Source organism: Notothenia rossii (genome assembly GCF_949606895.1).
Source record: "Notothenia rossii genome assembly, chromosome: 9".
In the NCBI taxonomy this organism is placed as follows: domain Eukaryota; kingdom Metazoa; phylum Chordata; class Actinopteri; order Perciformes; family Nototheniidae; genus Notothenia; species Notothenia rossii.
The window spans coordinates 21,702,258-21,716,561 of NC_136907.1; the positions used below are offsets into that span (position 1 = coordinate 21,702,258).

The window sequence follows — 14,304 nt, forward strand, 5'->3', positions numbered from 1 at the left end:
GCGCTTATCAAGAGCTTTGAGCGTCTGGACCAAGCTTGACTCCGGTAAGCGCTTGGTTAGAGTAGCAACCACCGATTCATAAAAACGAGGCTTGTTTATTTTCCCCCTGCCTTCTGTCAGCTCTACGTCCTTAAAAAAGCCCGATGAGACGCCCTGTTCAGCCTTCTTCGTTGATCTCCCCCCGGTCGTCTTCATGGCGGTCAAAACATTGATGGTTTGTTTGATGTGGACACTTGAGTCCACAAGTGTCATTTCTCTTCTCTGCAGCTTGAGAGACATGCTGTGGAGTTCACGCAGGATGTCTTTCATGACAGCCAAATCTTCCACGAATCCTGAGTTGGTTAGGTGCTTGAGAAGTCCCTTGTATTTTTGCCTCTCAAGATCATTACGTGATGCGTTCTCACTGGATGTTTTAAAATGGAGTGCTAGTGCGGGGAAATCTTTCCATACAGCTTTTACTGTTTTAAAGCTGCTGGCAACCCATCTGATGGTGAAAATTTGACCTATTTTCAGTATTTCCATGTTGAGCTCGGCCGCTGCTTCTTTCAGCAATCTGGAATTCCTGGTTGACTGATTGTAGAGTGAGTATAAATGTGAAATAAATATCTCAAAGTGATTAGTGCCACCCACATCTTTAAGAGCATCTTTGACTGACAGTTCTAGTCTGTGCGCCAGGCAGTGTACAGACTGCACGTTCGGAAAATTGTTTTTGAGTCTGACGACAAGCCCACTGGCTTTTCCCGTGAGCACTGCAGCCCCATCGGTGGCTATGCTTATTAGGTGCGTCTTCAAAAAGTCATCATCCATTCCAGCTTTATATAGACTCGCCATTATCGAGTTATAAATTGATTCAGCATCGACCCATCTGTGAGTTCCACTATATCCAGGAAAACATTATCTACATCCCCCTTACCACTGACATCACATCTTACGTAAATGATTAGATAGGGACGACCGTGAACGGTACTTTCATCAATTGTGATTGATACCTTTGAATCCATTTCTTTCACATTAGAGACGAACTTGCGGCGCATTTCCTTTGCAATGTGACTTATTATTTCTGCGCATGCATGGTCAGATTTGTGGATATTCCCAACTTCGGCTCCATTCAGCTCCTGCATTGTCATGAGGGGGTTGAGCTTTTTATAAGATAGCCTTTCCTTTGCAACGGTGTAAGCTGTTCTAAACGAGACTGTTGTTTTCTTGAGTAAATCGGACTGTACATCAATGAAACAGTTTGGGAGGGTTTCTTTGTCTTTCATCTGTACTATTTCCACTGACCTTGTGTGGGCCTGGCTGTCCCTGTGTTTGTATATCTTCTTTCGTAGCTGTTTTGCATCAGGGCTAGTAACATCACCATTGATCCATTCTTCCGAGAGGTGTAAACCCGGTCCCTTTTCTGAGAGTAGCAACGTTTTTGCTTTCCTACACACTAAGCATCCTAACTTTCCAGCCTTAATGTCAAGCCAAGGGTTGCGGTCTTTCCATTCGCCCACCTGCTTCGTTGTCCAACCACCCGGCGGAAAGTCACTAGCAGCAGTAGCAGCTACCTCCGCAACTGCTGCGTCTTCTGAGCGCTCTGCCTCAACTTCACCTCCTTCTGGGGAGTGACTGGGCGGGACAGGAGCCCCCGACTCGCTAACGGTTCTGGTAGCGAGTGCTGTGCTAGCTGCTGCATCATCAGCATCATCTCTGGGTGTCTCTTGGTCATCTCGTGGTGTCACTTTTTTGGATGTGAACCCAAAGTGCGCGAGTGAAACACTTTGGTTTAGCTTTCTCTTAGACATTTGAGTCCTCTAATGTAACGTCTTTCTCTCCTCTTTGCCGCGCATGGCTAATTTGCATAATTTGTGTCCGCGTCACGCAGCTTACCCGTGTCACGCGGCTGGCTCTGCTTTTGACAGCCAAAATAGAAGTTATTTGTGAATAAATGTTTTGAATTATGAATACTGGACATAGTAGGCTTAAAAACATTTTAGTGACCATTGCAAGTGACAAATACATATTATAATTTCAGACCCCCCCTAAATGTTGCTGTTGAGGCTTTCAGGGGGGCTCAGGTGTTAAACGGGGGGGTCGAGCTCCCCCGGACCCCCCCGTATTTCGCACACTGTTTTCACCCCTTTTTAGTCCCTGCTAGAGAGCAGGGACTTTCTTGGGGAAAAAAGGTTCCAATTTCTATTGGCTGGACGAATTGCAAACCACGCCCGGTAAATCTCTGAAAGATTTTTGTGAAGCCGCCATTTTATTTGCTCGCATTAGCATTATTAGCATTAGCTCAGCGCACCAACGGAGAGAGACTAACTTATGGCAACACAAAAGAAAACATGGGAGCGGTGGAGTGATGAGGCGGTGTCTGCGCTTCTGGCGATTTACTCTTGAAGCCAGTCCCCAACTCCGGGGACTTCGGGTGGCAGTATACACCGTGAAGTTGTTTGCGGCCTGCCAGTAAACCCAAAGCAGAAGAAGAAGTGACGTCAGCGGCTCCCTCAGGGACTTATTCCGGTGTGAATGCGATTTACTAGATAGTTCCAGGAAATAAAAGTTCCGGGAACTATTCCTGGGGAAAGTACTTGAAAGCGCCTAATGTTCCATAATGAAGGAGGGTCCCACACCGGCTGTGTTTGGCTCAGAATCCAGAGTTCAATCTACATGGTAGAGATGATGAATAAAGATGGCCTTCTCCCAACTTCCTCGTTAATGAAGATGGAAAATAAGAAAGTAGGGGGTGAATGCATTTTCCTTGTTTCTGCGTGCCTGCTCCTGCATGCTGTGTTTGGGATTGAGCTCAGCTTCCTATAACTTTTTCTTCATCCTTTGTGTAATCGCGCAATGTGATTAGGGCAATGGTTACAAGGCCTGTGTCCACATAGCACCTTTTTCCGAGAGGCTGTATCATTTTTTTATTGATTTCAATGAGAAAAGAGTGCATGTGGCCGCCTCAAGAAAAGGTGCTGCACCCAGCATCTCTTTTCTGGGCACACTGCCGTTTCGGGCAGATGCCCCAAACAAAAAAACAAATAAGCAGCAGTGACGTTGCCGTAGAAATTGGAGAACCTCTTTTTTGATTGTGTATATCATAAAAAAACTACCACAACAACAGCTCATCGGTGTGAGCAAATTGACCAGGCAGACACTGGATGTTACTGTTGGTGAGTGTTGTAATTTGTATTTCTGTATTCAAATCATCTTCCACGCTCTACGGCTGTTAACCTGAGTGGTGAAGTTCATTCAGTGTGAGAGCAAGCATCTTCCGGTTGGTGCTTATGGTGAAAAAGCTAATATATAGTAGCACAAACACATAATATCCAATGCTAGTTTTTCGTGAAAAGCGGTAATAGGTTGTTGAGATATCTTTGTCATTCTGCCAAAAGTAGTCGCCATGTGGACACAGGCCCTTAATGATGATAACCATCTCTCAAACACACATGATATAATTAGACAGCGTGATGCCCAGCGTCTACAGTGAGAAGGAGTTGCCCTACAGGTGTTCGCACCACCAGCCTTGCTGGCTTGTCCTAGAATTGTGTTAAGGGGGGCATTAGGGAGCCATCAGATTACACATACAGTGGGGCAAAAAAGTATTTAGTCAGCCACCAATTGTGCAAGTTCTCCCACTTCAAAAGATGAGAGAGGCCTGTAATGTTCATCCTAGGTACACTTCAACTATGAGAGAAAGAATCCAGGAAATCACATTGTAGGATTTTTAATGAATTAACTGGTAAATTCCTCGGTAAAATAAGTATTTGGTCACCTACAAACAAACAAGATTTCTGGCTCTCACAGACCTGTAACTTCTTCTTTAAGAGCCTCCACTGTCCTCCACTTGTTAACTGTATTAATGGCACCTGTTTGAAGTCGTTATCAGTATAAAAGACACCTGTCAACAACCTCAAACAGTCACACTCCAAACTCCACTATGGCCAAGACCAAAGAGCTGTCAAAGGACACCAGAAACAAAATTGTAGACCACCACCAGGCTGGGAAGACTGAATCTGCAATAGGTAAGCAGCTTGGTGTGAAGAAATCAACTGTGGGAGCAATTATTAGAAAATGGAAGACATACAAGACCACTGATAATCTCCCTCGATCTGGGGCTCCACGCAAGATCTCAAAATGATCACAAGAACGGTGAGCAAAAATCCCAGAACCACATGGGGGGACCTAGTCAATGACCTGCAGAGAGCTGGGACCAAAGTAACAAAGGTTACCATCAGTAACACACTACGCCGCCAGGGACTCAAATCCTGCAGTACCAGACGTGTCCCCCTGCTTAAGCCAGTACATGTCCAGGCCCGTCTGAAGTCTGCTAGAGAGCATTTAGATGATCCAGAAGAGGATTGGGAGAATGTCATATGGTCAGATGAAACCAAAATATAACTTTTTGGTAAAAACTCAACTAGACGTGTTTGGAGGAGAAAGAATGCTGAGTTGCATCCAAAGAACACCATACCTACTGTGAAACATGAGGGTGGAAACATCATGCTTTGGGGCTGTTTTTCTGCAAAGGGACCAGGACGACTGATCCGTGTAAAGGAAAGAATGAATGGGGCCATGTATCGTGAGATTTTGAGCGGCAACCTCCTTCCATCAGCAAGGGCATTGAAGATGAAACGTGGCTGGGTCTTTCAGCATGACAATGATCCCAAACACACCGCCCGGGCAACGAAGGAGTGACTTCGTAAGAAGCATTTCAAGGTCCTGGAGTGGCCTAGCCAGTCTCCAGATCTCAACCCCATAGAAAATCTTTGGAGGGAGTTGAAAGTCTGTGTTGCCCAGCGACAGCCCCAAAACATCACTGCTCTAGAGGAGATCTGCATGGAGGAATGGGCCAAAATACCAGCAACAGTGTGTGAAAACCTTGTGAAGACTTACAGAAAACGTTTGACCTCTGTCATTGCCAACAAAGGGTATATAACAAAGTATTGAGATGAACTTTTGTTATTGACCAAATACTTATTTTCCACAATAATTTGCAAATAAATTCTTTAAAAATCAGACAATGTGATTTTCTCGATTTTTGTTCTCATTTTGTCTCTCATAGTTGAGGTATACCTAGGATGAAAATTACAGGCCTCTCATCTTTTTAAGTGCATGGGAGAACTTGCACAATTGGTGGCTGACTAAATACTTTTTTGCCCCACTGTATTTGAACACTTCCCTTTCACTCACAACGTACCTCCCCTTTATATACCTGACAATCAAGCAGTGGCATCTGTATCATTTTTCATTTTACAACCAATAACATATCTTGACAGGGTGATCGATGTTCAAGTGCTTCTTTTACAAAAGCTGCAAGCCTTCTACATTTCCCGTCATCTTTTACAGCCATCACTCTTTTAGCTTTATAACCTTGAATGAATCCAACAAAATATATATTGGTAGGGGAAGGGAAATTCATAGATTAATCTACTTCCCAGAGCAGAGACTTGGACATAGAATGTCAGCCCTTTCTCGCTCTCTTTAAATCATACAATTTGCCAAAACTACAAAAACAAATTAACTGACTATTTGTCAAACTGTCATGCAACAGCAGGGCAAATGACTTTCTCCTTCACAACAACAACCACCTCCCTGAACTCAATCAATGAATCCCTACAAGCACCATGGGTGTTGCTCAGCATCTGACCCTGACCTCTGACCTCCATGTAGTGAACGAGCAGCATAATGAGCATGTACCTGCACAGTTTAATAAAACATACATTGTTATTTCTTAATGGTATGCCCTCATGTGTATTCCAAGAGGCCCTCACCTGCAAGCTCATGGTGGATGAGATCGGCGAAGTTTGGGTCGTCCCCCCACCAGAAGAGCCAGAGCTCCCTCCGCCCCGGTCGCTGACTGCGCCGCCATACGCTCAGTATGTCTGCCTTCAGGCAGCGGCTGAAGCTGCACAGGATGGGGTCCTCCTCCGTGACTGGAGAGAGGATGGGAGCTGAGGTGGGACCCTGCCACACAAACCTCTTCCATTTGATCCCTGTCAAGTCAGCCTGCAACAAAAAGGGAGAGAAAGAGATTGTCAGTGTGCGGACTCGATGCTTCAGGATCCAGTCAGCATCTCTGAGTAAACGTGTGCCGAGTGCAGCGTAAAGAGTGGGTATAAGTCCTCTTTTACATGGCAGTTCACCCACCAACTACTTCTGATAATAAACACCCGGGCTGTCAAAACCAGGGGGGAAACTGATATAGGTGAGGAATGAAAGATGGAGAGATCTACAGTACATTTACAGAAAACAGAGCAGCATTTTCTTTGGAAAAGTATAAGAGAAATGTTGAATGTATTTTTCCTCCACTTGCTTTCAATATATGGGGATATAAACTTAAACATGAAAATATCCAGAGTGAATTACAAGAAAATTGAGCAGAAAGCAGGTCAGCATTCTGTTTTAATAAAAGTGAAATTGCTATTAACAAATTGGGACCTTTGATTCTTTCCGCAAAGAACTGTGAACTTGTGCTTCAGGTACTTTCAATATCCCCTCGGACAACATGTCCGAAACACAGGAAAAACTAATGCTGGTAATTGTGGTCTCACCACCTTAATCCTCATTATTGGCGAGTGCTTGTGGGGGTGCTTTGCCTTTCTATAAACGCTGTCTGGCTTTTATAGAGGGAACAAAACACACAGGAAAAAGCCTCATAGGCAGTAAATCACTGGCGGGGTTATTAAGTGTTAGGAACAGTACGCTCCACTGCTAGCTAGCACTGCTGCTGCTGCTAATCATCCAAGCGCCGACAGACTACCAGTGTCTACCTTATAACACATGCACATTGCACACATACACACACTAGCTAACACAAAACACACACGCAGCCCTTAAGCATACAATCCTATTTCCCCCAGCAATCTTGGTCCTCTATCTATCCTTGTAGACATTTTAAGTAATCAGTGCGAACATGGGACTGCTCATTTTCATGCCTTTTAGTCCTATTCCGTTCAGGCTGAGTTGGCAAGCTGTCCCTCTGTATATTCAACCAATTAATCCATTACAATTCAGAGGATATCTTAACTCGAGTGCAGAGGCGCTGAGCCTGAACAAGTGATTACCCGTGGTTATGGCAAAGCGAAGCGGTGGTCTTTCTCCTGGCTAGGGATAAGCTGGGAGATTTGTGGTGTTAGTTGTGATGCTGGGGGTGGGCTGTTGGGGGTCTGTCAAAACAGAACATTGTATGGCGCCAGCTGGAGCAGAGCTGGATCAAAACAACAGGTTAGTGAGCATTAGGAATATTGAATTAAATGAACTTTATTGATCACAAATTGGAAAGATATTTTGTTAAAAGAAGCAGGTTAAAGTGTATTTGTGACTCAAGTGCAATGCCTTGTTAACCTGCTGCTGACTTAACTAAATCATTTCCTTCTCTGGATCAAAGAAAATATAATCTAATTGTTGTGATATAGCTCTGCTCCAACATACAATAAAAAGTAAGAAGCACACAGGACAACAAATAATTAAAAAACCTGAGGGTAAAAAATATGTTTGACTACATTTTTTACTCCTGTAAGTAATACACTACAGCAGCATACTGGCAGGTTATTCCACAATTATATATTAAGTATACACTTTGTGCCTCATAAATAAAACAGAAAGCATGTGTTTGATTTGTTCTCCACCGCTAACTCAAGGGGAAAATGGCTGGCACGCATACAACAGCCCAGGTTGTCATCATAATTTAATGCGGCAGTTGTCGGGATGCATGATCAAAACATGATGACCTCCAATAAAAACAATTCTAAAGAACTCAGAAGCTGCTGAGTATAAGCCCCGACAGTGGGGGGGGGGGGGGGGGAGAGAGAGAGAGAGAGAGAGAGAGAGAGAGAGAGAGAGAGAGAGAGAGAGAGTGTGTGTGTGTGTGTAGCGACAGAGCTACAGCAGTTAGGCTGCTTCTTCCTGCTGGAGTATGAGAAGCACTATGTTACACCTGCAGCTTGCTAGGAAACATCTGTGCACACAATGCAGTGGGAGGGTTAACTGGGAAACCAGATCCTAAGCAGTACAGTAAAGGGAATTAACAAGTAAACCCCCCCCCCCCCCCCACCCAGTCATGTTACTGATCATGGGTAGGCCCCAATGTTATGGTGTGTGTCGCGGTGTAAAAAGTTCCTTAGTGTCCTACCTATATTATTAAGATGAAGGCATTAATCCCTGAGGGGAAACTCCATTCTCACTCTGATGTTATTTACAGTACATCATAGGCCCGAAATACACACATGCACAAACAGGATCTATAAACATCTATCAGTGAGAGAGGTGTCAAGAAAGAAGGGGCTGCCTTAGTTCAGCAGCATTTGGGGGTTTAGTGCGTTGCACTAGACACCTCGACAGTGACCAGGAGGTGAACTCCCAGTCCACACCCTATACTTGGTCTAATTGGGACTTGAACCGGCGACCCTTCAGTTCCGAAGCCAAGATCCTACAGATTGGCTCTCTCCTCCACATAGATGGCACACAGCATGTTTTGACTATGTTCTGCACACAGACAGACAGAAAGGCATCAAACGGGTGACAAGGTACTTTTACGTTGCTTTGAATTACATCACTCTTATGAAAATTGGTGTTACGGTAAAACTTTTTATTCTTTTCTACCCATTTCATTACTTCATTGCTGTGCCTCAAATAATTTTATTTATCTTTTATTTTTTTTATGTTTAAGCTGTAACCAAGGACCATGTAATACAAAAGAGATGAGCATTGCGATGGCTCTTAGAGGGAAGATTTAATGCAGTGGTAAAGTGGACACAGTTGCAACATAATTGCTTGACATTTCTTTTACTGTGGAGGTAGAGTGCATTGAGTTGTATCTGCATCATTCAGTCATATTATATACCCTTTCAGATAGAAAGGGTTAAAAGGCCTCAAGCTTAACATTTCCTACAGTATCATCTTCCATGTGAGCGTTACATTTACAAGAGCAAAGATTTATAGGGTAACGTAAACTGCTCTCTATCCAATCTCCTGGCAAATAAAATGTGAGTACAGCAATCAAGCAGTTACAATCTGTTCTGAAACAATTAGTCCGTTAATTGATTAGTCGATCTAATGAAAATGTGAGGATTACTGTAAGTTATTGTCTCTCAGCTGACAAATAGGTGTAATTGGTGCACAGATCATTTACAAAACGGAACACAGAGTCATAAGGAAACCTTGCAATTGTGTGTGCATGTGATCAAAAGAAGGCTAAACAGTTTCATTAACAGTCAGACTGGTGGTTTTTGAAACACTGACATGCTTCTTGTTATTGACTACAGGTACTGTCCTACAACTGTACACATGGGGCAACTTGAACCAGCTGACCACATCCTGTGGGCACACAGACTTTGATCTGGTTTATGAGACGTAACCACTGTAGCAGCAGTCACCGCTATCACACTGATTAATACGGCTACTGTGCTGTTAATGAGCGATACATTATTAATCCTCCTTTAGAATAAATTGCACAAAAAAAACCTTCACTACAGCAACTCTGTTATAAAAGGATTTCAACAAGCATTATACTCTGTGATAAATGCCTTATTGAATGTATTGAGTTTATTATCTTGAGTCTATAAATGAAATCCCTGCTTTCAATATCTTATCATTAACAGGCGCTTCATTTATTACCGTCTGTAATCATTACACTGCAAAAAAAGATCACTGCAGTGGCATCTCACACACCACAGAAATGTGAACAGTTTTATTTTCAAGGGCTTCAGTGTTGAAATTGATATCATGTGTTAAACACTCAATTAGAGCAATACTTGGCCATTTCCAAGCTTTTTTTTATGCAATTTTCATTTTTATCTGAAAGAAAGAAGGTGCTTCAAATGACAATGTGTGCAACGTGGATATGTTAGAGTTCTCTTTTCCCTTCTGCACTGCTTTGTTGCTAGAGAGCAAAAAGGCTAACCAGTTTTACCTCCAGTCTTTTCAACAGTGAGACGCTGAGCATAATGCAGTGTGGATGTGGTGAGAAACTGAAACTCTATAAAGTGACTACACAAGCTTTTGTGGGGTGTAGGTCCGTTGATAGTCTTACTAAGTATAGAGTATAACCACATGCTTGAGAAAAGCGAGAAAGTGAAGATCTGAAGCCGCTTTAAAGCTGAATGACTTCATTTTAATAACAAGTGTCTAGTTTAATTGAGAGAAAAAGTTTAGAAATGTTTGTAGAAGCGCGTCTCTTCATTCGAGACTTCTAGCTAAATCTGTTATGTTTACACAGGAAACAAGCCAAATATATGCACTTCAGATTCATATTGGAAATAACTGGTGATACAAACTGTAAATGTGTGTATGTAATGCAGGATTCTACAAACAGAACAAAACCAAATGTCATTGTGGAAACAATCTACGTTTATTTTTGTAACTATTTACACATTATCACCTGGACAGTCTGTGTTTTACTGCCAAGTAGCAACACTGAGTTTGAAACAGGAAACTGAGACTGACTGATTGCAAGCATTGAAAGAAACATCCATCTTGAATTAACTGTAGCAACACAATACCTATTTTACCACTTCATCCTAACAACAAATAACATTCATTGATTTTTACTTGAATGCTGTAAACCCTTTTAGGACTTCATAAAGCCTACTTCAAGTAACCACTCTAGTTGAAAAGATGTACTGCTAATCTATAACATTCAGAAATAAAACTGACCACTGCATTTAAATAGCATAAAGAAAATGTTGTACATTGTTACACTGTATAAACATTACATTTGCCCCATGTCAAAGACTGGACATGTAAGTCCTCATCAACAATATCCAAGAGGCACACTGCTTCTCTATCAAGGATAAATGTGCCTTCTGCAATTGCTCTATCATTTTAAAATACATTGGTGCACGGTACAAGGTGGTGCCTCAAACACTTGATACGTTACCATGAATCTACACATTTTCCCCCCTGCCTGTGTCTTAGTGTTCAAGAAGCTTTTGATTCCTTGCAAAAAACAAAAACCACACAGCTGCATCAGCAGAGAATCTAAAGGCCAAATGCACGGGATAAAGGAAGAAAGTTTTCCTGAGGTGACATGCACTTCGATGGTTACGACCCCTGATATAGCCAGCTGCTCACCTTCCCTGCGGCCACTCAGGGACTCAGTGGGAAACACTGTGTTCAAACAGCTGCCTTACTGCCTTTCAAGACATGAGACAAGCAACAGGTGAAGCTGCTCAAATCATGTTACAGATGCTCCTCCACCAAGTCTCTTTTCCTGTCCGTCACCTCTCTCCCTCAGTTAACCCTGTCGGGGAGCAAAAGTGAAACCAACACATGTGTGTTTGCATTTCTGGTTGAAATGAATGCAAATTAGATCAGTTTCATTTCAGTAACTTTATACAAGGCTTTTGGCGATTTACTGTATTGGATGCTTCCACAAAACGAAATGTTTCCAAGAGTTAATTTAAAAAGGGTTGAATGGTGCTGAAATGCATGGAAGCTCAAAATACAAGTGTCATGAAGAGCTTACATATGAGCATGCATAGAAATGCAGAAAAGTTCATTTCAAACAGCCTCTTTAAAATAAAAGAGGAGACTATCCAATGAAAAATGAAGAGGGAAAAAAGTACCACAATGTATTGGCATTCTTTCACCATAAAACCACAAAGTGGAGTCTGTTCAGCGAGTGACTCATAGCAGCAGTGGTGTTATGCTTAGTCTCAGTGTGCAGGAAAATGTCAGCCAGACAGGCACAGCACCAGCCTCTGCCTCGCCTGTCCACTGTATCCAACGCTGCCTTCAAGTGCTGTTGTAAACATTGTAATTACGAGTTCAGCACACACAATCGACCCAACTAAGTAGTATTGAGAGAGTGGGGATTATCTGCAATGAAATGTTACCTTTAGTGGGCGGACAGCTTTCAAACGGTGTCAATTTGTGTAAAAAGCAGTGCAGTATTTCACTACGTTGTTATTATTCTACTTTCGAAGGCTGCATTGATATAGATGCATTTCTACCCGCAATCCTCTTTTAATAACTTATTTTTGCATAAATTAACAAATCAATCTAGGATCGATGCACTTTGCAGTCTCTAATTTCTGGCCCTGCACCACAAAGTGGTTAGGAGTCATTTAATCTTTAACAAAACACTACTTTTTTTAAGGGTTACATTCATGCATATGACAAAACACATCTTCAACTGTTCAAGCAGATTGTTTAGAGGAGCTCATTGAGGTAGTATTACACTCTTGAGCTCACCTACAAGTCAAAGAGTAGTTAAGCTTGCTGACAAGCCTATTAACTGCAACAACAAACACATTCAGACTATTATTTTCCAGCCAGGAAGAGGAACTACACACAACAGCAACACCTTTCCATAAGCAAGTAAAGATAGTGAACTACACAGTAGATTTTCACTGCACTAAATAACCCTCCCACATGGGATTTAAAGAATATGTGTAAACTCCAGGAGCAAAACCACAATTATTTAGGGAAACTTGATCTGGCCACAAATGACAACATGGTATGATGAATAAGATAGATAAAGGGTAGTTGCTTTTATACATTTTCTTAATTTAAACTGTAGTTATAGTAGAGGAAAGTGTAGACATGTAGTTACCTTCATGTTTGTAATGCCCTGGAATGCATGCCAAAGATTATATAATCACCCTGGGGCCCGTGCCCTAGTTGGTGTGAATACTAGAAAATGAAGTCCAAGGAGATTAAGCCTCTGACAAACACGCTGATGACATATTACATAAATAATTAACGTTTAAACACAATAACTGTCACCACAATAAATCTGGTTGCATGCTTGTTGCAAAAAGGCTTTCTGTGCATAACATAAGGGGCATGCTTTTATAAACAAGGTGTGCGAGTTGTGCACTGACACTCCAGGAGTTGTCAGTGTTATGCATAAACATATAGTATTTCACAGTAAATGCTCAGCGGTTCCCCAGCCTCAGCGATACAACTTAACGCTGCAAAGCCAAAGGTGTTTACTTTACGGGTCACTACTTGATAAAAACAAAGTGGAAATGTAATGACAACGAGATAGCAAGTTAATAATGAGCAAGGGGTTGTAGAAAGTGCAACAACAAATGACTAAGTTGAGGCACACACCCGTGCTTTTGACAGTGAAATGCATAACATGTATTTCCGTGCTCACATGCGATATGTTGTTGTGTCTGTCCTGAGAAATGTAGTAAATGAAGATTAACAAGCCAGTGGCGTTAACCTTGAATGTTTGCTTTGCAAGTGGAGAAATGGAAATGTGACAGGAGGAGACACCAATAGACAGGAGGTTACAAGCGGGTTAAGTGACAAAGTGTTCAAACAAGAGCACATTAGCGAACCGGGATACCTTGTTGCCCTGAAATGATGTCAGCTCGACAGGGCCGTAAGCCTAGCTAAGCTCCTATCAACTGATGCCTGTGTGGCTAATGTTAGCTTAGCCCCTGTTCAGCTAGTTAAAAATGGCTGCTTTCCTTTAGTTTTAAATCTCTTACCAGACAGAATAGATTGGAATGGCAATCCTCCAAGCTGGCCCCGTTTGGTACATAACAAGAACTCATCCTTCTTCACTGCGAGGTCCAACTCTCCATCATTTCACTTCCCGGGAAATAGAAAACAATTTGCTATTTTTTGTTTTCAGAAGATGTGCAGGTCTAATCAACGAGAAATATTTGTTGTAACATTTGGCTGGAGGATAGTTAATTCAACAACCTTCCTATTGCAGTTCCACTGCCGGAGCTAAAAGCGAATAAAAGAGACCGTGAGGGCTTTATGTCGACATCCCAAAAGCACACTGTAAAAACTCATTAGGGGAAGCGAAAAATGTTCATAAAACAAAAAGAAAAGGAGAGCAAAGAAGCAACTCTCCCCCTCCCCCTTAGCCCTAAAACGGTCTGTGCTTAAAAAAAAAAAAAATACGTCCTGTCTTATTCCTCCATCGCAAAAATGAGTCTAAAAACGAAATGCATCCTGTGGAAGCCTCTCGAAATCTGCCATCGGCCTATATTTTAGCGATTATTTTGGTCATTATTTCAGCCTCGGTTCCTGTTGGTTTCCATTTGAATTCATGGATTCCTTTCTTTAATGGCGGCCACAGGGACAACTCTGCCTTCCACAGCCTATTGGCTCATTCGTGGTCAAAGCTTTGTCAAGTTAACCAGAGACAGAACAACACACATCACAAAGTAGACAACGTTTCCGGTAAAGTAAAAATATACCATCTTTGTTCTCCATTTTATGCCTAATACTATGAAATAATATTCAGGAAAGTTGAATTTGTAAGGTGTATTTCAATGCGTAATACTATATTTGAGGTATTGATGCATCTTATGTGATGAAAGGATGCTTCAACATGTAAGCGTTTTATTTTGACAG

At 42.1% G+C, this 14,304-nt stretch overlaps 1 protein-coding gene across 2 annotated transcripts in view; it reads right to left on the reverse strand.

The window, feature by feature from the left end:
- med13a (mediator complex subunit 13a) overlaps positions 1 to 14,038 on the reverse strand; it is a 90,239-nt gene extending 76,201 nt beyond the window's left edge. The window contains exons 1-2 of one of the 2 annotated variants that reach the window (XM_079649093.1): positions 13,425 to 14,038; positions 5,754 to 5,988 (exon numbers count right to left, since the gene is read on the reverse strand). In XM_079649093.1, coding sequence (XP_079505219.1) covers positions 5,754 to 5,988; positions 13,425 to 13,490 — 301 coding nt within the window. In that variant the 5' untranslated portion in view covers positions 13,491 to 14,038. Of the gene's footprint in view, positions 1 to 5,753; positions 5,989 to 7,046; positions 7,206 to 13,424 lie in introns of those variants that run through there. The other variant, XM_079649094.1, reaches the window with a different exon arrangement.
- Between the last annotated feature and the right edge of the window lie 266 nt (positions 14,039 to 14,304).